This window comes from Scyliorhinus torazame, chromosome 10 (assembly GCF_047496885.1).
Source record: "Scyliorhinus torazame isolate Kashiwa2021f chromosome 10, sScyTor2.1, whole genome shotgun sequence".
NCBI classification, from domain to species: Eukaryota; Metazoa; Chordata; class Chondrichthyes; order Carcharhiniformes; family Scyliorhinidae; genus Scyliorhinus; species Scyliorhinus torazame.
The window spans coordinates 225,407,397-225,433,593 of record NC_092716.1 but is presented as its reverse complement, the minus strand read 5'-3'; the positions used below and the strand labels follow the sequence as shown (position 1 = coordinate 225,433,593).

The 26,197-nt window shown below is 43.3% G+C and overlaps 1 protein-coding gene across 5 annotated transcripts; it reads left to right on the top strand.

The window, feature by feature from the left end:
• Positions 1-278: 278 nt before the first annotated feature.
• c10h11orf16 (chromosome 10 C11orf16 homolog) lies at positions 279-25,215 on the top strand. Of its 5 annotated transcripts, none has more exons than XM_072466480.1 (11): positions 284-967; positions 1,277-1,518; positions 7,146-7,505; positions 7,907-8,073; positions 10,725-10,848; positions 11,756-11,987; positions 13,502-14,230; positions 18,636-18,823; positions 19,591-19,763; positions 22,374-22,623; positions 24,877-25,215. In XM_072466480.1, exons 2-11 carry the CDS (start codon positions 1,309-1,311, stop codon positions 25,006-25,008), a joined length of 2,565 nt encoding a protein of 854 aa, XP_072322581.1. In that variant the 5' UTR covers positions 284-967; positions 1,277-1,308; the 3' UTR covers positions 25,009-25,215. The 5 variants fall into 5 exon arrangements, with proteins under 5 accessions (XP_072322583.1, XP_072322581.1, XP_072322580.1 ...); XM_072466479.1 differs by having other exon boundaries at positions 286-967; positions 10,725-10,854; XM_072466481.1 differs by having other exon boundaries at positions 289-967; positions 10,725-10,854; positions 13,502-14,197.
• Positions 25,216-26,197: the final 982 nt, after the last annotated feature.

Sequence of the window (26,197 nt, the reverse complement as noted above, 5' to 3'; positions counted from 1 at the left end):
TGACCCGCCAACATTGCGGAGCGGGAATCTGGAGACGATGTTGAAGATCAGAGCCTATTTTCCTTTTCTAGCTCGCACCCCAGTCTCTGCGGTTCCGAGCGGCGGCGGATCTCGGCCGGCAGGGGTTGCATTAAGTTTTTCACTGAAACGTTGCAATTTCAAGTTTGTTCTGAAACTGCAGAAACTACAACTCCCATAACAAACTTACTGCGCATGAAAGCGGCCCGTCCCCTCTCAACACGGTGCAGGGAACCTAGCAACGGTTGGGAACACAGCAACCTGGTTTGGAATCTAGCAACCAAGGCTGGAACGTAACAACCTCTTTGGAACACACCAGCCCGGTTTGCACACAGATAACTCGGTTTGGAACACAAATAACCCGGTTTGGATCACATCAGTCCGGTTTGGAACACAGATAACCCGGTTTGGAACACATCAGCCTGGTTTGGAACACAGATAACCCGGGTTGGAACACAGATAACCCGGTTTGGAACACATCAGCCTGGTTTGGAACACAGATAACCCGGTTTGGAACACAGATAACCCGATTTGGAACACAGATAACCCGGGTTGGAACACATCAGCCCGGTTTGGAACACAGATAACCCGGTTTGGAACCTAACAACCCTTTTTGGAGAAAAGCAGCCCGGGTTTGGAACCTAACAACCCTTTTTGAAGCACAACAATCCTGTGTGGAACCCAACAACCCGGTTTGGAACACAAGAACCCTTTTTGGAACACATCAGCCCGGTTTGGAACACAGATAACCCGCTGTGAAAGCTAGCATCCCAGGTTGGAACCTATCAAACCCGATTTGGAACCTTTCAACCCTTTTTGGAACACATCAGCCCGGTTTGGAACACAGATCAAACACCTATCAAACCCGATTTGGAACCTTTCAACCCGATTTGGAACACATCAACCCGGTTTGGAACACAAATAACCCAACTTGGATCACGGCAACTTGGTTTGGTTCTATTTGTTTAATAGAATACTCAATGTCAAATCAATTGGTAGTTACTATTGAGTTTTATACGGTCCATTGCCTCTAGTGATCTGGCTTTAGTGAGGTTTGTCTGACGAATACGTCCATTCCTAGTTAAACGGTCTCATAAGGTTAACGCTGGCTACCAAATAGGAAATTAACCATTTTTAAAAGTTTTAAAATTCGTCTAGAAATCTTTTGAACTCCTAGTACTGGGCGAAGTTCAAACAGCCCTTCGCCATAAATATCTGTTGTATCGGTTTACCCGAGCTCTAACTTGTTTTTTTTTAGGAAGGTACACCTTTTCTTTGAGAGCTTCGACCATGCCCGTGGTTTATCCAATTTTACAATTCCGGGGATTTCCCACATTGTTCGGATGCATAAGAGATACGAATGTTACCTTTGTTATTGATACCTCAGAAAACATGCAAGTCCACCTCAGTGCAGTCAAGTATCACCTTGTGGAAACACTTTTGGCAATGGCTTATAGTACAAATTACAGTCGCTTTAACATTGTGGAATTTTCCAATAAGGTATAGTCTGCTTGTACGAAGAAGGTTAAATGCACAATTTATACACTTTAACAAAATAAATTTATTTCAAAAGTTAATAAATATAGTTTAATTATGTAATCAGCCAGGCGGCACGATGGCACAGTGGTTAGCACTGCTACCTCAAGGCGCTGAAACCCGGGTCACTGTCCATGTGGAGTTTGCACATGCTCCCCGTGTCTGCGTGGGTCTCACCCCCGCAACCAAAAGATGTGCCGGGTAGGTGGATTGGCCATGCTAAATTTCCCCTGAATTGGAATTTTTTTTTAATGTCAAAAATTAAATAAATAATTTAAAAAAAAAATGTAAGCAGTATTAGACAGAGCATTAGTCAAGAAAGCTTGTAACAAAGGCAACATAATAGTTGTGGGGAACTTTAATCGTCATGTAGATGAAGACAATCAAATTGACAAGGTTGATCTAGAAGATAAGGTTGTGGAATGTTCTTGTGACAGTTCCCTGGAACAAGATGTTGTGGAACTGGCTAGGGAATAAAACTACCTTAGTTCTAATATTGTGTAATGAAGTTGGGTTAATTAATAATATCCGAGTAAAAGATCCACTAAGAAATAGTGATTATAATATAATTGAATTCCATATTAAGTTTTAAAGTGGCATATTCCAATCACAAGTAAGAACCTTAAATAGAGGGGACAACTGCCCCCGACTATGTCTGAAGCAACGATATCGCTTCTCTTAAAGAAGGAAAAGGACCCGCATTGTAGCGGGTATAGACCTATTTCCCTCCTAAATGTAGATGCCAAGGTCCTGGCCAAGGTAATGGCAATGAGAATAGAGGAATGTGTCCCGGGGGTGGTCCACGAGGACCAAACTGGGTTTGTGAAGGGGAGACAGCTGAACACGAATATACAGAGGTTGTTAGGGGTAATGATGATGGCCCCACCAGAGGGAGAAACGGAGATAGTAGTGGCGATGGATGCCGAGAAAGCATTTGATAGAGTGCAGTGGGATTATTTGTGGGAGGTGTTGAGGAGATTTGGTTTTGGAGAGGGGTATGTTAGATGGGTGCAGCTGTTGTATAGGGCCCCAGTGGCGAGCGTGGTCACAAATGGACGGGGATCTGCATATTTTCGGCTCCATAGAGGGACAAGGCAGGGATGCCCTCTGTCCCCATTATTGTTTGCACTGGCGATTGAGCCCCTGGCGATAGCGTTGAGGGGTTCCAAGAAGTGGAGGGGAGTACTTAGGGGAGGAGAAGAGCACCGGGTATCTTTGTATGCGGACGATTTGCTACTATACGTGGCGGACCCGGCGGAGGGGATGCCAGAAATAATGCGGATACTTGGGGAGTTTGGGGATTTTTCAGGGTATAAATTGAACATGGGGAAAAGTGAGTTGTTTGTGGTGCATCCAGGGGAGCAGAGTAGAGAAATAGAGGACCTACCGCTGAGGAAGGTAACAAGGGACTTTTGTTACCTGGGGATCCAGATAGCTAAGAATTGGGGCACATTGCATAGGTTAAATTTAACGCGGTTGGTGGAACAGATGGAGGAGGATTTCAAGAGATGGGATATGGTATCCCTGTCAATGGCAGGGAGGGTGCAGGCGGTTAAGATGGTGGTCCTCCCGAGATTCCTCTTTGTGTTTCAGTGTCTCCCGGTGGTGATCACGAAGGCTTTTTTTAAAAGGATTGAAAAGAGCATCGTGGGTTTTGTGTGGGCCGGGAAGACCCCGAGAGTGAGGAAGGGATTCTTACAGCGTAGCAGGGATAGGGGGGGGCTGGCACTACCGAGCCTAAGTGAGTATTATTGGGCCGCTAATATTTCAATGGTGAGTAAGTGGATGGGAGAGGAGGAGGGAGCGGCGTGGAAGAGATTAGAGAGGGCGTCCTGTAGGGGGACTAGCCTACAGGCTATGGTGACAGCCCCATTGCCGTTCTCACCGAGGAACTACACCACAAGCCCGGTGGTGGTGGCTACACTGAAGATTTGGGGACAGTGGAGACGGCATAGGGGAAAGACTGGAGCCTTGGGGGGGTCCCCGATAAGAAACAACCATAGGTTTGCCCCGGGGGGAATGGATGGGGGATATGGAATGTGGCAAAGTGTAGGAATAACGCAACTGAAAGATCTGTTTGTGGATGGGAAGTTCGCGAGTCTGGGAGCGCTGACCGAGAAATATGGGTTGCCCCAAGGGAATGCATTCAGGTATATGCAACTGAGGGCTTTTGCGAGGCAACAGGTGAGGGAATTCCCGCAGCTCCCGACACAAGAGGTGCAGGACAGAGTGATCTCAAAGACATGGGTGGGGGATGGTAAGGTGTCAGATATATATAGGGAAATGAGGGACGAAGGGGAGACTATGGTAGATGAACTAAAAGGGAAATGGGAAGAAGAGCTGGGGGAGGAGATCGAGGAGGGGCTGTGGGCAGATGCCCTAAGCAGGGTAAACTCGTCGTCCTCGTGTGCCAGGCTAAGCCTGATTCAGTTTAAGGTATTACACAGGGCACATATGACTGGAGCACGGCTCAGTAAATTTTTTGGGGTGGAGGATAGGTGTGCGAGGTGCTCGAGAAGCCCAGCGAATCATACCCATATGTTTTGGTCATGCCCGGCACTACAGAGGTTTTGGATGGGGGTGACAAAGGTGCTTTCAAAAGTAGTAGGAGTCCGGGTCGAACCAAGCTGGGGATTGGCTATATTTGGGGTTGCACAAGAGCCGGGAGTGCAGGAGGCGAGAGAGGCCGATGTTTTGGCCTTTGCGTCCCTAGTAGCCCGGCGCAGGATATTGCTAATGTGGAAAGAAGCCAAGCCCCCTGGGGTGGAGACCTGGATAAATGACATGGCGGGGTTTATAAAGCTAGAGCGGATTAAGTTTGTCCTAAGGGGGTCGGCTCAAGGGTTCACCAGGCGGTGGCAACCGTTCGTCGAATACCTCGCAGAAAGATAGACGGAATGGGAAAAAGAAGGCAGCAGCAGCAGCCCAGGATCGGGGGGGGGGGGGGGGAGGGGGAGGGGTGGGGGGGGGGGGGGGGAGGAGGAACCAGAAGGACTCTCAGGGTTGTTAATATAGACTGTATAGTATGTATAGGTCGTTGCTACAGATAATTATATATTGGACTGTTAAATTATATTTTTGGAGAGTGTTACTTGTGACAAGGCAGTTGCCAATTAGGGCTAGTTTTCATTTTTGTTATTTATTATTTATTCATTTTTTGTTTATAAAATAGGTCATTGTTATTTGTGTTGTTATAATATTGTGTAAAGAATGCACAATGTACTGTGTTGGTTGACCAAAAATTTTCAATAAAATATTTAATAAAAAAAAAAAAGAACCTTAAATAGAAATAAAGCCAATTACGTAAGGATGAGGAGAGAACTGGCTATGGTTGATTGGGTAAATATACTTAAGTGTATGGAGGCAAATGAACAATGGGAAACTTTTAAAGAAACAATTCAAAATGTTCAACAAGCAATACATGCCACTGAAAAATAAAAACTCCAAAAGACTTACTTTAGTAAGTATTAGATTAACAAAAGAGGGGTACAGTATTGAAAGAACCGCACTAACCTGAGGATTGGGAGTGTTTTAGAAACTAGCAAAGTGCCACCACAAAGTTAAAAGATTAAAATATGAGAGTAAACTAGCCAGAAATACAGACACATATTGTAGGCTTTTATACTTATATAAAAAGGAAAGAAGTAGATCAAGTAAAAATTAGTCCCTTAGAAGCAGAGGCCCGAGAAATCATCATAGGGAATGGGGAAATGGCAAAGGCATTAAGCAAATATTTGTGTCTGTCTTCACGGCGATGACACATGTATATAAGAGATAGATGGGTACTTTGGGCTAAAAGTGTGAGGAAATTAAGATAATTAGTAACAGTAAAGAAAAACTATTGGAGAAACGTAAGGGACTAAAATCCGACAAATCCCCAGGACCGGATGAACATTGTAGGGTTCTAAAAGAGATAGCTGCAGAGATAGTGGATGTACTAGTTATGATTTTCCAAATTTCCTTTGATTGGGGAATGTTCCCATCAGACTGGATTTGGCAAATGTAACACCAGTTTTCAGAAAAGGAGCGAGAAAGAACTCAGGAAACTACAGGCCAGATGGCTTAACATCAGTCTTTGGGAAAATGCTGGAATCTATTATTAAGGAAGTTTTAATGCACTTAAAAAAGTATAGTATAAAAAAAGTATAGAACAAGCGAACATGTCAACACTCTGCATGTCCTTACACACATCACTATACTTTTCCAATACCTCAACCTTTTTCTTTGAATTTCTAAGTCTCCCTTCACCTGAACCCTCTGCCCCCCTCTCCCTGTGTTAGTGAAGTTATTCACTTTGGTCATAGTAATAGGAGTGCTAGTCCAGACGTGGCCATAGAGGAGGTGGAAAGTAGGATATTGTTTCAAAGGTGTGAAACCTGTGAACGTTGATGTCCAAAGAGACTTGGGAGTACTCGTACAAGGAACAGTGACATTTAACATGCAGGTGCAGCGCACAGTTAAAAAAGAAACTAGCATCTTGTCAATCTTGGGGATTGGAGAACAGGAGTAAAGAAATCTTGCTTCAATTGGACAGGACTTTGGTGAGGCCACATCTGGAATATTGTGTGTGGTTTTGGTCTCCATATTTAAGGAAGGATATACTTAATAATAATAATCTTTACTAGTGTCATAAGTAGGCTTACATTAACACTGCAATGAAGTTACTGTGAATGGCCCCTAGACGCCACACTCTGGCGCCTGTTCTGGTACACTGAGGGAGAATTCAGAATGTCCAATTCCCCTAACAGCACGTCTTTCGGGACTTGTGGGAGGAAACCAGAGCACCCGGAGGAAATCCACACAGACATGGGGAGAACGTGCAGACTCCACACAGACAGTGACCCAAACCGGAATCGAACCCGGGACCCTGGCACTGTGAAGCGACAGTGCTAACCACTGTGCTACCATGCCACCCAGGCATTAAAGTCATACAACAAAGGTTCACTAAATTGGGCCCTGGAACGAGGTGGTTATCCTATGGTGCGAGGCTGAGTAAATTGGACCCTTTTCTCTGGAATTCAAAAAATTGAGACGTGATTTCATTGAAACCTACAAGATTCTGAAGGGACTTGACAGGGTAGAAACTGAAAGGTTCTTTCCCCTGACTGGAAAATCTGGAACCTTGGGGCCCAGTCTCAGTATAAGGGGCAGGTTGTTTAGGACTGAGATTAAGATAAATTACTTCACTCAAACCATTGTGAATCCTTGGATTTTGCTTACCCAGAGGGTGGTGGATGCTCTGTTTTGCTGGGATAGACAGATTTTGGCTCTCAGCAAATCAAGGGCCATGGGGAGCAGAAAGGAAACTGGAGTTGAAGCCCAGGAGTAAGCACTGTATTGTCTAGTCCTGTCATTCTCCTGTGTGCTGTAACCTTAGTGAAATCCATTTGTTAACAAATTTTATTAACAGAAGTTACAATGGTGTTATGTTTACTTGTAATGTATATGATTTGAGCACATATTAAATATTGGATACATGTTATTTCTGTTAAGTTATTTTTACACATTGAATAACAAATGTCAATCATTAATTTTCTAATCTATATTCTGAAAGATATTTCCAGTATTAAATATCTCCTTCTTTCATGCAGATAACTAAATGGTGTGATCGTCTAGTAACATGCTCACCCCAGACTGTCTACAGTGCAATACAGTGGATTCAGTCTCTCACCTGTACCTTGGGTAGGAATCTGCTTGGTGCATTAACAGCTGCATTCCATGATCCAGTATGTCAGGCTATCTACCTGGTGACAAACAGTCTAATTGACAATGAATTAAAGGATATTTTTTACGCAATACCTTATATATCCCATGGTCGCCCAGTACACACTCTCTACTTGTCCAGTAAATGGATAGACAGTGAAAGTCGAGAGTTTCTGCAGAGAATTGGTGGACTTACCCAAGGCAGTGCTTATCTCATTAGACTCAACACCTCTGGAGATATCAAACAGGTAACTTGTGGAAAAAAAAACATGCAACACTTTTATCGATAATGATAGAAAAGCGCAGCCAGCCAATTGTCTTCAGAAAGACAAAAAACAATCACATCATAGGTTAATCTATTCTTTTGATTAGAAGCCTGTAACGAACAGTAGAAATTAGAAGCTAAGTGTCTGTAGACCAAAATTATGTACCGAGAAAAGCGGTGTAAGGGCCTTGTACAAATGAGTACCCAAGTTTGTCACTTTAATTAGATGAAATTTTCCCTTTAAACAGGAGCAGACATGCATGTTTGAGAAAAAAAACTGACAAGTTACTTTGAACAGGTCTCTATGTTTAATTGAAAAGTAAATATTAACAAGAAAATTCCTCATATTTGGAAGAATCTAATCATATGTTTATTGTTACCTAGGTAATTCCTGTTTATCCTGCAGACCTTTCAACCTCTGGGCCTTTGTATTCTGATCTGAAATACTGCACGGTAAAAAGAGCACTGGATATGAACCCTTACACAGGCTCTGACCCAGAAGCTTTACACATGCATTCGCTCAGTGTGTACAATCCACAGGTTACTGCTTGGTCAGTCTTTTTTCCTCTCCATTCATGTTCTTGATAAAAATATTGGTATTTGTATTATTTTAGAACTGACTAAGCAATTCATTTCTTAATTCCACTTTGCTGTATATTTTGTAATGCTGAACGTTATGTTCATAAACAGAGCAGTCTTTCAAATTACATAAATATTTCAGGCTTATGTTATTAAAATATACCCTAAGTTGAATAAGTGATGTAACTAAATAATTGGTTCTTCATTAAAATTATATTATGAATATAATATATTAGGTACAATTCAACGGAAACGTTTCAAAGTGTGATTTCGGGTGTGTTTGGTGGGGTGTTTCATGACGGGCGCAGTGTCGAGATGGAGACTGCTATTCAACTGCACTTAGCCATTTTTTGGGGCCTTGGAAAGTTTTTCTCCAGTCGAGTCCACACTTTAAAAAAAATAAATTTAGCGTACCCAATTCATTTTTTTCCAATTAAGGGGCAATTTAGCGTGGCCAATCCACCTACTCTGCACATCTTTGGATTGTGGGGACGAAACCCACGCAGACATGGGGAGAATATGCAAACTCCACACGGACAGTGACCCAGTGCCTGGATCGAACCTGGGACCACGGCGCCGTGAGGCAGCAGGGCTAACCCACTGCGCCACCGTGCTGCCCTGTCGAGGCCACACTTTGAAATGTTTCCGGCACTAGGGCACTAAACCCGTTGCTATGAGGAGAGATTGATTAGCTATGAGGAGAGATTGAATAAACTGGGATTATTCTCCCAGTTTATTCCCAGACGGAGGCTGAGGGGCGACCTGATAGAAGTTTATAAAATTATTAGATGTATAGATAGGGTGAACAGTTGGAGGCTTTTTCCCAGGGCGGAAATGACAATTACAAGAGGGCACAAGTTCAAGGTGAGGGGGGAAAGGTTCAGTGGAGAAGTGCGGGGGAAGTTTTTTACACAGGATGGTGGTGGCCTGGAATGCACTGCCAAGTGAGGTGGTTGAGGCAGATATGTTAGCGACCTTTAAGATTTATCTGTATAGACACATGAACAGACGGGGTATAGAAGGATACAGGCGGTTGGTCTAGATAGGACACGTGATCGGCGCAGGCTTGGAGGGCCGAAGGGCCTGTTCCTGTGCTGTATTGTTCTTTGGGACCAACTCCTCAGAGATCGAAGCACTATTTTGAAAGGCTGCCCTGATCTTCACCCCCTTCCCCCTTTCACGAACCCACCCCCCCTTTCAGGACTCACCACTTCAACCCCCAAAACATTCTGCAGCCCCTTCATGAGCCCCCTCACCCCCCCCTCCTTTCTTGGGCATGGGCCCCTTCAGGCCCCGACCGCAGCCAGTGCTAACCTGGCTCCCGAGCACCTTGGTACTGCCAATCTGACCCAGGTGGCACTGCCAGGTACCCAAGTGCCAGGGGAGTGCCAGGGTACTACCTTGCCCTGTCCCGGACCACCCGGCAGGCTCTAATAACCTCAAGGTCCTCCCCCAATTTCCATCCAGCCTTGACTGGTTTAGCACAGTGGGCTAAATAACTGGTTTGCAATGCAGAACGATGCCAGCAGCGCAGGTTCAATTCCCGTACCGGCCTCCCCAAACAGGCGCCGGAATGTGGTGACTAGGGCTTTTCACAGTAACTTCATTGAAGCCTACTTGTGACAATAAGTGATTATTATTATTATCACACCTGGTCCATGTTTGTGGGAACCATTACTAATCGACGCCTGTTTAAGGCCTCGCAGGCACAGCCGTTGACTCCGGGTGCTGGGTGAATGCAGCGTCAGGTTATTTAAATGAGCCTAATGGAATGACTCATTTAAATATCATTATCTGGATCACACCCAGTGACGGTGTAATCCAGATCGCGCCAGGTGTAGCAAGTTGGGTGATTCGCGATTGGCCCGGCGTCCGGTGCAAAGTCCGATTTGGGGCTCTCCCGGGATTTACCCATTGCGCCCGAGTCCATGCCAGGCTCAACATGATGGCTGAATGGCACCTTTTGCATTTTGCAAACTATGTCGCCAGTAATGTAATTAATTTAGTATCTGTTCAATGTAATATCAGTTTTGGAATAGTTCAGTTTACAGGACAAAAAAGCATTACGAGAAATGATTTTGAGTGTTGGTTTTAATAATGAGATATGGTTGTTAAGCATGTTTTGTTAGCTAGACGGACTGTTTAAAGGGACTTTTTGCAGACTAAATGGACTTATATTCATCATACACCACTAAGACTTATTTTACCTTTATAAGTCCAATTGTTTTCTGATTCACTGAAATCCTAATTAAGCTTGCAACGACATAGCTTTTGATCATGTCACGTGGTTCTGTGATAAATTTTGTTTATTAAATAATTAGGAGGTATGTTACATAATGTAACCTTTCAAATTGGAACTAATGAATCTCAATGCATTCTATCATAGATGCCCTTAATTGTTTTGTTATAAACTCTATTCCCATACCTCACTCAAAATTGCACAATACATTGCCCCAACTCTTTATAAGTGATTGTGTTTTTTACTATTTGTATGATCACCCAAAAAAGCGGTTTACATATTGCACTCATTTCATTGTTAGTTTCTAATTTCTGCTTCCTTCAAAGCATATTTTAAATAGTTTACATTGATCCTGAGCTTCTTCATTCACATTTGTCTCAATAGTATCTGCAAATATGGTGCGCCATGGGAAGGACCTCTTGGATCAAGTCAATTGATTTCTGGAGCCTCTGTCCTTGCAAGACGAGAGTCCGATGGATTCTATTACCCTGGCACAATCAAGCAAGAGGTGGAGGTGAACTGTGTTGTTGCTATACATATACTATATATATAGAAGTAGGATAAAAGTTTATTTTAATTTATTTTAATCAGTCCTGGCACAGCTGATTATTTGTTCACCAACTTATTTTAAATTGTACCAATTTAACAATAACCGATCAATCCAACCCAGTTTCTTTGGCACCAATTGACATTGATTTCAAGTAATGAATACAAAATCTGGAAAATCTGGCTCTTATCTTTTCTGCTGAAGTACTTGGCAGTGATGAGCTGTGGTCTTCAGTGAGAATAAATGAGCTGTACAAAGCATTGGGCTTTATGGTTCTGTGGAGGAGAGTGGAATGTATTGCTGTTTAATTGGCTGTAGAGTAAACATTATGTGCCCATCCATATGCATCTGTAAAGGAGAAGAAATATCGAATCATGGGGCAGCAGGCTGGCACATGGTTAGCACTGCTGCCTCATGGCGCAGAGGACTTGGGTTCAATCCTGACCCACGGGTCACTGTCCGTGTGGAGTTTTCACATTCTCCTCCTTTTTGGTCTCTAATCAACTTCTTTTACCATACATTTACTAATTATATGCCTGTGGAAGACTTTGGGATTCAGTTTTATGTTGGCTGCCATTCTCTTTTTATAATCCTGTTTTGCTTTGCTTATTTGCTTTTTCATCTCTCTTCTCAACCTTCTAGATTCAGCCTGGTCCTCAATTGTACTTTCTATCTGAGATAAGCACACTTTTTCTTCTTTATTTTAAACTCTGCCTTTTTTTCATCCAGGGAGCTCTGGATTTGTTTATCCCACCTTTGCATCTCTTTGCCAGTTCCTTGAAGATTTGTTCCTCTACAGCCTTCCAACTAGATTGTGCCCTAAGGACCAATTCTATGCTGCAAAATAATTTATTTCTGTTGTTTTCAGGAAAGGAAAAGATTATTCCTGATTGAGTTTGACAAATCTACTAAGGATCCAAGTGAGAAGTGGCAAGTTTCTTTACAGAAGATTGCTTTGCATGATATAATTCTGTACAATGAGGCCATGAGGCATTCTGTGGTCCCGGGTGATAAAGTATTAGCACCTTGGGAATCAGATCAGACCAGATATGGTCCTGGAACAGTGATATTTGGCATTGAGACCAGAGATCCTCGTCAAGGTATTAACTTTCTTTTAAATATTTATTTAACAATACACTTATTGTTCTGATTGGAACTATATTGGATTTGATTTTATCTTTTACATTTGAATTCAAGAGTTTCAAACCGGAAGCCTTCTAAATGAACTGACAGCAAATCGACAACACATTTCATACCCTGATCGGCAAGCATATTTTAGAATTTCGAATTTACAGTGCAGCAGGAGGCCATTCGGCCCATCGAGTCTGCACCGGCCCTTGGAAAGAACACCCTACTTAAGCCCGCACTTCCACCCTATCCCCGTAACCCAGTAACCCCACCCAACCTTTTTTGGACACTAAGGGCAATTTAACATGGCCAATTCACCTAATTTGCACATCATAGCATCTCTAGTGTCAAAGAAGGCAATTCGGCCCATCAAGCCTGCACCGATCCTCCACCGTACCTAGGCCTAATCCCTCGCCCTATTCCCCCCTAACTCCACCTAACATTGGACACCTAGGGGCAATTTAGTCATGACCTATCCATCTAACCTGCACATCTTTAGACTGTGGGAGGAAACCGGAGCACCCGGAGGAAACCCACGCAGACATGGGGAGAAAGTGCAGACTCCACACAAACAGTCACCCGAGGCCGGATTTGAACCCGAGTCCCTGGCGCTGATGAGGCAGTAGTGCTAACCATTGTGCCACCGTGCTGCTGGTTATAGTGTAGTACAAAATAGTTTGATGATGTTGGACATATGGGGGTAAATTTTTATACCTGTGCTGGTGACGAGTAACCTTGTAAACTGCCAGCTTGAACATCCTTACATAACATCATTCCCAGGCTGTGGGGAAACAAAAGACTAGTTCTTGAAGGAACCATTATTTGCTGTACACTGTTAGCTTTCAGGTGACGATCAAACATGTATCAAATTCCAAGGCAGAGATATAATTTTGTAAAAGCTGTGCAGGACAGGCATTATTTGAAGGGTTGAACCATGTATCCCCAGTGCATGTTTTATTTTTCCGATTATCAGTTGATTCGTCATGAATATGAATAGCGTCTGCAATGGTCTTCAATTGTCCAGATACAAAAGGACCTCAGAATTACCAATATTTAAGTGAATTTTGTTGTGACAGTTACATTTTCTAACATCCCATGGTTTTCTGAAGTGACATACTTTACTCTGGACCTTGCTATTCTGTACTGTACCATTTTCTCTAATATATTATGTTTACTTTATATGATATTTTCTTTATCCAAAAGCATTTTTCACTGGAATAAAACTATTTTCAATAATTTCACTGATACTCAGGTTTACAGTTATTTCAGAGATACTGAAATGCTATACTTCCAACTGCAGCTTTGAAACTGTCCTGTATATTTGAAATTGTGCAATACAATTAAATCAACTAATAATCGCTAACCAGACTGAAAAATAAAACCTGATAGATTAGAGTATTCTCCTAGTAGAACAATGAACAGTACACATTCATGTTAAAAATGTAGTTCTCGAATATAATACCCTTCCCTCTTTTTAATTAAACAGTGATGGAAGATGAAGAGCTCTCTGTTAACTTCTGGAATGGAAAAACAGTCAAAGTTTCCAAAAACAAGGCTATGTGGATTCCACGCGCTTTGTACGAAAGGGTGCAACAGCAACTGCTTACTCCTCTATCATCCAGACATCAATTACAGTATGAAGAATTGAGTTCCTGCCACGATCTGTGTCCACTTAGGCCTCAGGCTGTGCCAGTTCACCTATGCCACTTTGAACCAACATACATACAGCCTGGGTATCCAGGTTTCCCTGGCCTGGACCCATATAATGATTACTGGCATGGATTCTATCGTGGCTTCCACGGTTTGCCAGCTCATCCCGTGTGTCATTGTTTTCCAGAAGTGATTTCTCCTGTTGGATGGTGGACAGCGACTCCTAGATCCACCAGCCCAGTGGGATTTGACAAAGGGGAGTTGGACAAGAAAGTTACTTCACAGCTTCAGGAATTAGACGTCCTAAAAAAAAGACGTTCTGGCGAAAACCTACTTCCTTCATCTTCTTCCACTTCGCTATCGGAAGATTCTGACAGTAGCTCCGAGCCGAATGCCAGCAAGCCTATTTTAGAAGACAGGGCGGTCAATACAGACATTAAGCTGTTTGAGAAGCCAGGGACTAAAGTAAAGGACAGGCGAGAATGGAAGTATTGGAGTCGAAGCCACCAAGAGCCACATCGAAAGAAACCGGGTAAAGTGAGACCTCCCTTTCAGTTTTATAGAGGTAAAGTCCCTATGGACAATGCCTTCTCATGTAAATGAAGATTCTGCCAAACCTATACTGATGTTGCAACGGTGGAGTGGGAAAAGTCCATTGGAATAATAAATAACTTGTTCCCTGCCAGAAACGGTTATTTGTATAGATGTGTTTTTAAAATCTGAAGACATTTTGTATTGTGATTCAGTTTGTGGTTTCTAAAAGTATTGAACTGAATGCACAAAAAATAAATGTGCTATCTAATAAATATTTTAAATACGGCATGGTAGCACAGTGGTTAGCACTGTTGCTTCACAGCGCCAGGGTACCAGGTTCGATTCCCGGCTTGGGTCACTGTCTGTGCGGAGTCTGCACGTTTTCCCTGTGTCTGCATGGGTTTCCTCCAGGTGCTCCGGTTTCCTCCCACTAGTCCCGAAAGACGTGCTTGTTAGGTGAATTGGACATTCTGAATTCGCCCTCCGTGTACCCGAACAGGCGCCGGAGTGTGATGACTAGGGGATTTTCACAGTAACTTTGTTGCAATGTTAATGTAAGCCTACTTGTGACAATAATAATAAAGATTATTAATATACCCGTTGTTCACAAAAGGGAACTATTGGCCCATTAAATGATTATAATAGCATTTATATATCACATTAAAATAACATAAAGGGGTAGCAGAGCATAAGAATAAACAGAGATTACTCCTTTCAACATATACATTTTGCACTGTTATAGGATTCCCTCTTAATTTAATTTGCTGAGTTATTTAAATAACTGCTAACAACAGCAAAGAAACTATATGAAATGTGTTCCCTCCCAAAAATAATTGAAATAAAACTTTGATGTATCAATCTAACATTTCGAATTTCAATATTCAACCGTGAGTGGTTGCACTGCACAGATGACATCCCCTTGTCCCTACAGCACCTCAACCATAGTATTCTCTACGGTAATTAGATCTGTGTACTTATCAACACCTTTGATGCCTTCGTAGGCTATTACTATTTGTACACTTCTTTTTGAAAGAGTTAATCTGCACATCATTAAACTGTTCTTCATGAAAGTCCATTTATCTATGACTTGCTGTGAAGACTTTATTCCAACATCTACCCATCAGCCATCTCCAGCATTGCTTTGTGCACATCTCAATATTGCTATCAGGAAACTCACAAGATAATAGAAATGGAATGATGTAACGCTTGAGTACCAATAATATTTACATGCAACATTATCCGAAACTGGTTAATGTAGGGTCTGGTACGAGAAAAAGCTACATAATGTACTATAAACAACAATCCATAATGTATGTTTATGCATAAACAGCTATAAATGATACAAATCTATTATTATCAAATCGGTGCACTCTATATTCTGATATTTGTGATGTGAAATCTGGTGTGTTGCATTGCTGGTTTTAAAAGAACTGAAACTTGTGAGTGATGCACGATCAATGACCACTAAAGTGAGGTTGTAGTCCAACTGAAGGCTTTAATAAGCTAAATGTTTCCCCCTGCAGCTCAGGTACAGAATGAAGGCTGCAGATGCGGCACGGGCTCTTATACCCCGCCTAGCAGGGCGGAGCTACCATACATCCTAACCAATAGAAAGCATACAGTTTCCACCAATGGTGCTCCAGCTTATCAGGTGCCGTAAAACCTATAATACCACATTCACCCCCTGTTAAAAAAAAGAGTCCAGCGGGGGTGGCGGCCTGATATAACAAACATGGCAACGTGGTAGAATTAGTTATGGAGGCACCATAATACCTCCGTACAGTGTTTTGTAACTATTTACAATTCTGATAGCTATGTACATTTGTTGATTTACATTTACAGTTTACAATTTAAAATGAAGCAATCAGTCGATCGGGGGCCCTGGTCGTCCTCTGTGATCGTTGGAGCTTCGGCGGTGACTCCGGTGGAGGCTCTGTGACTCCGGGAGCGTGGCTTCGATCTCCATGGCAGCTTCGGCACCCCTAGACGGCGCTGGTGGGGAAAACGGTTGACCTGGGAAGGGGGCGCCTGCGGGGAGCGTCGGTGGGTGAGGGGGCTTAGACGGGGCCGGCGGAAGGACCGATCCTCCTGTAAGGTGCCCCGGTGGAGGGGAGGTGGGACTGGTGGCTGGGGTGTGTGTGGGGCTCCGGCGGGCGCCAGGTCTCGTAGGGAGACCGTATCTTGTCGGCCGTCGGGTACACCGTACGTACTGTGGGTTAGCATGGAGCAGATGGATCCACTTGACCAACGGGTCCGACTTGTGCGCCTGCACGTGTTTTCGGAGCAGGATGGGTCCGGGTGCTGCCAGCCAGGTCAGGAGCGAGGTCCCAGAGGAGGACTTGCTGGGGAAGACAAGGAGACGTTCGTGAGGTGTCTGGTTGGTGGTCGTACAAAGCAGTGACCAGATGGAGTGGAGGGCATCTGGGAGGACTTTCTGCCAGCGTGAGACTGGGAGGTTCCTGGACCGTAGGGCCAGTAGGATGGTCTTCCAGACCTTTCCGTTCTCCCTCTCTACCTGTCCGTTACCCCGGGGGTTGTAACTGGTCGTCCTGCTCGAGGCAATGCCCTTGCTGAGCAGGAATTGAGGCAGTTCATTGCTCATAAAGGAGGACCCCCTATCACCATGTATATAAGCGGGGAACCCGAACAGTGCAAAGACGCTATGGAGGGCATTGATGACGGTGGTTGCGGTCATGTCGGGGCAGGGGATGGCGAATGGGACCGGGAGTACTCATCAATCACGTTCAGGAAGTACGTGTTGCAGTAGGTGGAGGGGACACACAGTGAGCACATGGCCTAACTCCTCCAGTGGAGTATGGCCAGTCTTGGCCTCTGAATGAGATGTTGAATCTGGCTACCAACTGCTTGATTGAATGGATATAAACAATTCTTTGTACAATTTGATGAAGAACAAATAATGTTCTGACCAATGTTTCCTCTATCAACAAATACAAATTGAGCACACCTTATTTGAAATTCTGAAATTTGAAAAGCTCCGAAATCCGCTCGGTGGGCGACACGGTAGCACAGTGGTTAGCACTGTTGCTTCACAGCGCCAGGTTCCCAGGTTTGATTCCCAGCTTGGGTCATCGTCTGTGGGGAGTCTGCCGTTCTCACTGTGTCTGTGTGGGTTTCCTCCGGCTGCTCCGATTTCATAGGACCATAGAACCTACAATGCAGAAGGAGGCCATTTATCCCAACAAGTCTGCACCGGCCCTTGGAAAGAGCACCCTACCTAAGCCCACGCCTCCACCCTATCCCCGTAACCCAGTAACCCCACCTAACCTTTTGGACACGATGGGGCAATTTACCAATCCACCTAACCTGCACATCTTTGGACTGTGGGAGGAAAGTGGAGCACCCGGAGGAAACCCACGCAGACACGGGGAGAAAGTGCAAACTCCACACAGACAGTCACCCAAGGCTGGAATTGAACCCGGGACCCTGGAGTTGTGATGCAGCTGTGCTAGTCACCGTGCCGCCCGTTTCCTCCCACAAGTCCTTAAAGACGTGCTATTAGGTAATTTGGACATTCTGAATTCTCCTTCTGTGTACCTGGACAGGTGCCGGTGTATGGCAACTAGGGGATTTTCACAGTAACTTCATTGGAGTGTTAATGTAAGCCTACTTGTGACACTAATAAAGATTATTATTATTTATTATTATATTGTTATTGTTATATTATTATTATATATCTTTTTAGAGATCCAAATCATGTCTCTAGTAAAAACTAACATGGTGTTCACCCGAGATCCGACATTTCACAACTATTCCTGTACAGTTATTCCAGAATTCGGAAAATTCCAGAATCTAAGACACTCTCAGCCCTAAGCATTTTGAATAAGGGATACTGCACCACCAAATAACAAAATGTTCAGATTATGTAGTTCATTGCTATTTGTGGGAAATAGCTGTTTCTTTTTCTTAAATAATAAACATTACTGTATTCTAAATGTTTAGTCAGTGCATTTATATATTACATAAATGCAAGTATTGCATAAAAAAATCTTTTAATCGTGGAATAAATGTATTTCAAATGTTTTTAAAGAGAGTGTGACATTATCATTCATCCTAACTTTTAAAACAACTGTGCTACCCCCCCCCCCCCGGCAATGTGTGGGGAGTGTAAGGAAGGTGGTAATTGTTATTAAAAAAATTTTAAAAAAAATTTAAATAAGAGTAGACAATTATTTTTCTTTTCCAATTAAGGGGCAATTTAGCGTGGCCAATCCACCTAACCAGCACAACTTTGGGTTGTGGGGGTGAAACCCACGCAGACATGGGGAGAATGTGCAAACTCCACATGGACAGTGACCCAGGGCCGGGGATGGTGGTAATTGTTGGTCTTTTATTTTTCTACAAGCCAGCTGAACAGTAACACTGACCAGGCCTTCGATCCATTACTACAATACTGAATAACATTCTTCCTTGTGCAGGAACATCTTCTTCAAGTCCCTTGAGGAGTTTTTCTAACCAGTTAGTCTCTTCCACGCCGCTGCAGCACCTCAGACACACAAATCAGAGTGCAGTGTTTGAAAATGTCGATCGTCCACATCCTCAGAACAGAGTGACAATGAAAGAGGTTTTGACACATCAGAAACATGACATTACATCATCTACCAAGGTAAACTTCCAAATGGTTAATCCACAAAATTGCATGCATGTTCACCCCATCTTCAACCCATGTGTTTCATAATATATACTTAAGAGTTTTCCTTAACAATTTAGTGCTTCTACCTGAAACATGGCTCATTTTCTTCATTTTCAAATTCTGGTATATTTCCAGTAGTTTCTGTTTGTATTCCCTTTTCCTCCCACAAAACTATGTCTCCGCTTGCCTTTCTCTGCTGAAAAGGAGAACAGCAAACCTTCCTGGGGCCTTTGCCAATGCCACAGTACAACCATCCTCAGCCAGGTACAATATGATTGAAACATGATGATACTCTGCACTTTCCTCCAACTCTAGGTTCAACCCAATCTCAGGAGAGAACATCCTACTGAGCAACTGGGATATTTTTATTTACCACATAATTTCCTTTGATCATCACGGACCTGCCAGTGTTGTGGCGTACATTGGTGTCCACTGAACATTACATTGGCTATCTAAACTTATTTCCAATAGGATTCTTAGAACCAGTAGGTGTTTTCATTCCATAGGCCTCCTAAATTTGTACCATGAGTCTAGAAGTGAAGGACATTACTCAAACAAACCATCAGCATCCAATTCTTTTCTTGGCAAGTAACCTAAAGTCAGTGCACAGAAAGATGTGCACTGACCACATAACCAGGTAACAACCATTTCCCCAATAGCAACTCAGAGTAGTAAATGATTAGACTGGTCAAAGTGTTTATGTAAATTTTTTTAAAGCAATTTTTAATTTCAATGACCAGGCCGAGGCCCCACCAATTCAGGAGCGTCTAGGAGAGAATCAGTTATCACATGATCGCCAACATCAAGAAGCTATGCAAAGATTGAGAAAGAAAAAACTGCAACGGCGTCAGTGGGAGAAAGACAGAGAGCAGCAAAGTGAAGACAAGTATCAACGTGTCCATGAACAGCGCAGGTACATCTGATTTGAGAAGTAGTTCAATACAACAGAAATTAGCTTTGTATACTGAGAGCATTCGATCACAGTTCTGACTTCTGCCTTGTTGATGGTGGTCAGGCTTTAGGGAGTCAGGATGTGAGTTATTCGCCACAGGATTCCCAGTCTCTGAACTGCTTTTGTAGCCACAATATTTATGTGGTTGGCCCAGTTACCGATTGGTTCATGGAAACTTCCAGGATGTTAATGATGGGGTATTCAGCAATGGTAATGTAGTTGAACATCAGGGAGAGATGTTTCGGATCTCTCTTGTTGGAGATCGCCATTGTCTGGCACTTGGCTGACATGAATGTTACATACTATTTATCAGTCCAATCCTGAAGGTTGTCCAGATCTTATCGCCTTTGATGAAGGACTGTTTCTGTTTCAGAGGAATTGTGAATAGTACTGAACACTGCAATTATCACCGAACTTCCCCACTTCTGATTTTATGATGGAAGGAAGATCATTGATAAAGTAGCTGAAGACAGGGTGTAACACACTACCCTGAAGAACTCCTGCAGCAATGTTCTAGGGTTGAGATTATTGGTCGCCAACAACCACAACTACCTTTCTTTGTGCTGTATGTGACTCCAACCAGTGAAGTGTTTTCTCCCTGATTCCCGTCAATTTTGCTAGGGTTTGTTGATGTTACATTCATTAAAATACTGCCTTGATGTGGAGGGCAGTCACTAACCTCTCACCTCTGGAATTCAGCTCTGTCGCCCATTTTTTGACCAAGGCTGTAATGAGGTCAGATGGTAAGTGTCCCTGATTCCCCATTGATTGTTGGGGGTTGCCTCAGCAGCTAAGGAGAAGCATAGAATAACTGACAGCAACTTCTAGATTACCATATTCAACTGTGCATGTGTGAATTGCAGAATTTTATGTCAGTTTCATATGATCAAAGACTTTAAACTCGGACAATTGCACCATCATTGCAACTGCAAACTATGGGACAATATTTTAAGATTTTATTCAGCTTTTTCAAATAATCTGCTCAAAAAGCACTAATGTAAAGAAACAATTATTAATATAGAAATATTTTTTAATTTATGCTCAGAGTACGACTTTAAGACAACCTGAGATAGCTGTGCCACTCTGCCTAATAACATGGTAAAGCAGCTCTCACATAAATGCTATGGCAGGCTGCACTTACACGAGTCAACTGATTCAGATTTACTTATGTTCCATGTTTTGATAGGAATACTTTTTTATTGTTACAGTTTTCGAGAAATTATCATAGAATTTACAGTGCAGATGGAGGCCATTCGGTCCATCGTGTCTGCACCGGCTCTTGGGAAGAGTACCCTACTTAAACCCACACTCCACCCTATTCCCCGTAACCCAGCAACAACACCATCTAACCCAAGGTCAATTTAGCATGGCCAATCCACCTAACCCTACACATCTTGGACTGGGGGAGGAAATCGGAGCAACCGGAGGAAACCCACGCAGACACGGGGAGAACGTGCAGACTCTGCACAGTGACCCAAGCCAGGAATCGTACCTGGGACCCTGGAGCTGTGAAGCAACTGTGCTAACCATTGCGCTACTGTACCGCCCTAACTTAGTCTCAGTTACTGCAAAGAAATAGACAACGTTTCCACACAGGTATCCCACTTTTAGTATCATGGTGCCTTGTGACGCCAACTTGGGAATAAAGCTCTGATGATGTTTCAGAAGTGCATCCTCTAGAATAAATGGATCGGTGTGAATTTTTCCATTTTCCACACCGGATATCTATGTCGAATTAATTTTTAAAAAAAATTTCCAATTAAGGGGCAATTTAGCATGGCCGATTGACCTACCCTGCACAACTTTAGGTTGTGGGGGGGAACGGGGAGAATGTGCAAACTCCACATGGACAGTGACCGGGGCCGAGATCGAACCCGGGTCCTTGGTGCCGTGAGGCAGCAGTACTAACCACTACGCCACGGTGCCACCCTTCTATGTAGAATGATGATCTATTTTCTAATGTGTTTTTTTCCAACTAGAGAATCAATGTCTCAGTAAATGTAGAGCCCTTATGATCAGCAATGTAAGATTTTCATCTCATTACTCTGGACTGAAATGAAACTCAAGTGTCAGAGGCTATATAGGCCTATACCTAACACACTGCACCTTTTGGTCCTCACATCGTTATTTAATCAGCAAAAAGGGACACACACGGTACCTTCCTAACATACGTTGCGGTACGCATTTTGAAAGCAGCAACTTTTTGCCCAAAGTGTATATTAATGCAGTGATGCACGATCAATGACCACTAAAGCGAGGTTGTAGCCCAACTGAAGGCTTTAATAAGCTAGATGTTTCCCCCAGCAGCTCAGGTACAGAATGAGGGCTGCTGGGGCGGCACGGGTTCTTATACCCCGCCTATCAGGGCGGAGCTATTATACACTCTAGCCAATAGCAAGCATACAGGTTCTACCAATGGTGCTTTAGCCTCTCAGGTACCGTAATACCTATAATACCACATTCAGACAATGGAATAGTAAAACATTATTTCCTGTTCTTTCTGGCCATGCCACTTTTCCTCCCCACAACCACTCAACATGACACTGACCTGCTTCAGTATGTTTTCTGTAGGGAGAAAGTAATGCAGCACCTGGAGAATCATTTCAAACAGGTAGCAGAATGTGAGCGCAAGCTGGAAGAAACAGACAGAGTCAAGCAGCAATTGCAGCAGAAGACTCAAACCAGGATACAGTCTGTAGCCTGGGAGGACAAGGAGCGAGAGGCCCGCAGATTGGCATACCACCAGCAGTTGACAGCAAGGATGAATTCAAAAGAGGCAGAGAAAGTGAAAGCAGAAGAGATTAAAGAAATCCAGCTGCAGGTAATCTACTCAGGAAACTTTGGAACGTGAGACACTTAGAAAAAACACATTAATAGAGCACCTTTTATGACCTCAGGACATTGCAAAATGCAAATCAGCCAATGAAATACTTTGTGCAATGTGGCCACTGTTGCAATAAACACAGCAGTCAATTTTGCACTCAACATTGTCCCACAAACAAAACCTGCTCAATCAAACTGTTTCATCAGTGATATTAGTTGATGGATAAATGTTCACCAGAACACCAAAGCTGCTCTGCTCTTCTTCAATAAGTGCCAAAGAGTCTTTTATATCTCCATAAGAGGACAGACATGACCTTGTTTTTAAGGCACATGTCCAAAAAACAGCACCTCCAATAGTGCAGCACTCCCTCAACATTGCACTGGAATGTCAGCTGTGACTTTGGGCTCATGATTTGAACCCAGGACTTTTTGACTCAAAGGGGGTCTGGCACAGAGATCTACCAGATCTTCACTTTTTCTACATATAGGCTAAAAGTCATTGTTTCCCATGACTTTGTTGAAATCATAGAAATTTACAAGACAGACAAAGGTTGTTCAGTCCACTTTGCTGTGTTGGCTCTTCAACAGAGCAATTAGAACCACATCCCCACTTTTAGGCTGTAACCCTGTAAGTTCCTCAAACTCAAATACCTGTCTAACTCCCTTTACAAATTATTTCTGGGATCAGCCTCCACCACCTTTTCGGAAAGGTTGTTGCCGATCCTGTCAACTGCCTAAGTGGAAACATTTATCCTCATTTCCCCTCCAGGCGTTTTCACAATTATATTGAATCCATACCCTCTGAATATTGACCTAGTCACCTCATCAAAGCCTCTCTTCATCTTGAAAAATCCCTATTAGGTCATCTCTTAATCTTCTCCTGACTTTTCTAACCTCTCCTCGTAATGTAGATTTTTCTCCACTCAGACAACACCCATCTCAGGTCAGAGTTACCATTTCAGGTCGATGCCCTTTCATTGATAATAGGTTTTAAGCAAATTAATAGAAAGTAGTGATCTGGAGAAAGATGGGGATAAGATCACAAGGGAAGGTCCGTGAGAAGATGGAACACCATTGCCGCGAGCGATCCAATGGCTACGCTGCACCCGAAAAGCAGCTCGCTGCGGTGCAGCATGGCCGATAAAAGCCGGGAGACCCCACTCCCGGGATCTACCCATCTCACAATGCCACCCGTGATCCAATGGGATGTAAATCCCGCCCATCACTTTTTGGCAAATCTGCATATTAGAGCGAGACAGTTAGTCTCACTCTAATGTGCAGATTCCCGAGGCTTTGGGATTCAACCCCTTTGCCCTCAGAAACCTCGGGCGAGCACTATTCAGCACTGGTCCCCATAAATGGGGACAAGATGGAGCGACCCTCTTGGGGGTCTCCCAGTGGATCGGAGGCACCCAGCTGCATGCCCTTTGAGCAGGGTGGTACCCATTTAAAAATAGCGTCCCGATCTCTCACTACACTGGGGAGTTCCGGCGAGCAGAGCTCCCTACTGTACAAAATGGGGCTATGTGCGGCCTCGGCTCCACATTCAGGCCCCTTATTCAACTCGGGCCACGTTGAATAGCCATGTGTTTCTCGGCACTGTGAGCGCCAGGAAATACATGGCTAAACATGCTTGATATGGAACTCTGTTCCCTTATGGGTGAATCGCGCCTGGGGATTACGTTTTTTAAAATTCAAATGTGGGTGATGCGGGCTGTGCCATCATTTATTGCCCATCCCGAGGGCAGTTTCGAATCAACCATATTGCTGGTGGTGCAGAACCAGAGATTGGTAATGGAACAAGCAAAGAAACAATAATGGGTCTAGAGGAGATGAGAATGGCAGAATGATGAACTGCTGCCATCAAAAAGCAAAAATGAAAATAAAAACGAATCCTGTAAAGAGAAAGGGAAACAGAACAAGGGCAAAGATTACAATCTAATATGGATAAACTGAACATAGAGTCCAGAAGGTGGTAACAAGTCCAATTTAAAGAAAGCAGCAGAGGACAAAGAGAGACCAGCTTGAGAGCAAGATGGTGAATTTAAATTACACTAAAAATTGATACTAATTGACCTGTTGAGTATTCCTAGCATTTCCTGATTTTGTTAAATGCAACCAATATTGCAGCAAATCATCCAACCACCTCCTCCTTACCTGCGTCTTCATCCGTGACATTACCTTTTCCAAAGGAGCAAGGACACGTGAATTTTTTAAAATCTTCTAACATCTCATTGTTCATGTCTTGTAGGAAGCCAGAAGGAGGCGAGTGGAACGACACAATAAAATTGCAGCAGAAAGGTTCTATGAAGCAGAGAAGTTGACTGAAGAACGAGAGACAGGAAGAAGAAAACATCAAATAAAACATGCTTCATCATTTTAGACAGAAATTTAACCAGGTTCACTTTGTTTTTACTGCAGTAGCTTAGGTACTACTCAGCATTCCAGAGACAAAGATACAGCATGTGATTTTAAGGATTCATTAGCTTCTGTGACACGGGATAAAGGATTCACGTTATTCATTTTATACACTAGTGTTTTGTATTTGTGGCACCTGGAATCTTCTTAAATTGGTGACTTTTTTCCTCAATTAAGTCTTTACTCTTGTCCCTTTAAATCCTACTCCTAAGTCAATTATTGTTGCTGTCCTCCTTGGTCAGTCCAGACTGTAGACACCTAATGGGGTGTTGGCATTCTGCATTCGGATAACACAGTAGAAGGTAATCTAAGACACTCCAGTGAGTTATGCCAGCTGTTAACATCAGACTTCAAGCCCCTTTGAATGTTTCCGGGGATTGTTAGGTGACACGGATAAGACTTAAGCCAATCAGCAGTGCACCGTTTCGTTAAACTAGCAGCAGCGCACCATTTCATTGAACTAGTGACCAATAGCCTGCACACAGGGACTTTTATATTATTTCCCATGGACCCACCAGTACAGAGACAGCGAACATTACATTCAAATTTTATCCTGGAGTAAGATTTCCTCAAGCACATTGTACCAGATGTTTTCTCCTCTGCTGGTAGTGGAGGGGGATGAACTGATGGACTGGCTGTATCACAAGATCTAATGACACACAACCACCCTTTTCAGCATCACCGTGATTCTCAACACCTCTGGAGACAAGGACCTTACCGTTAAACGAGGAACATAGAATGGTTACAGTACAGAAGGCCATTTAGTCTGCTTTGTCAGTGCTGATTTTCTGCAAGAATTATTCAGCTAAGCCAATTTCTCTGCCCTTTCCCCATGGCCCTGCAGTTTGTTTACACTTCAGGTGTTTATCCAATTCCATTGTAAATGCCATGATAGAATCGGCTTCCCACCACACAGTCAGGCAGAGCAATCCAGATTCTAACCATTCGCTGCGTGTTGAAGATTTTCCTCATGGAGCCATTGGTTCTTTTGCAAATAACCTTAAATGATGTCCCATGGTTCTTAGCCCCACTGCCAATGGGAGCAGTTTCTCTCTGTACAGGCCCCTCATGATTTTGATCAAATACTCTCTCAACGTTCCCTTCTGGAAGAAAAACAATCTCGCTCCTCAATTTATCCTCATTACTGAAGTCCC

Bases quoted from the DNA above. Each gene is read 5' to 3' on its own strand.
- c10h11orf16 (XM_072466479.1), top strand. From the start codon at position 1,309: ATGCCCGTGGTTTATCCAATTTTACAATTCCGGGGATTTCCCACATTG. The intron at 1,519-7,145 runs GTATAGTCTGCT...TCTTTCATGCAG, and splicing joins TTGTGGAATTTTCCAATAAG to ATAACTAAATGGTGTGATCG. The intron at 19,764-22,373 runs GTACATCTGATT...TGTTTTCTGTAG, and splicing joins CGTGTCCATGAACAGCGCAG to GGAGAAAGTAATGCAGCACC.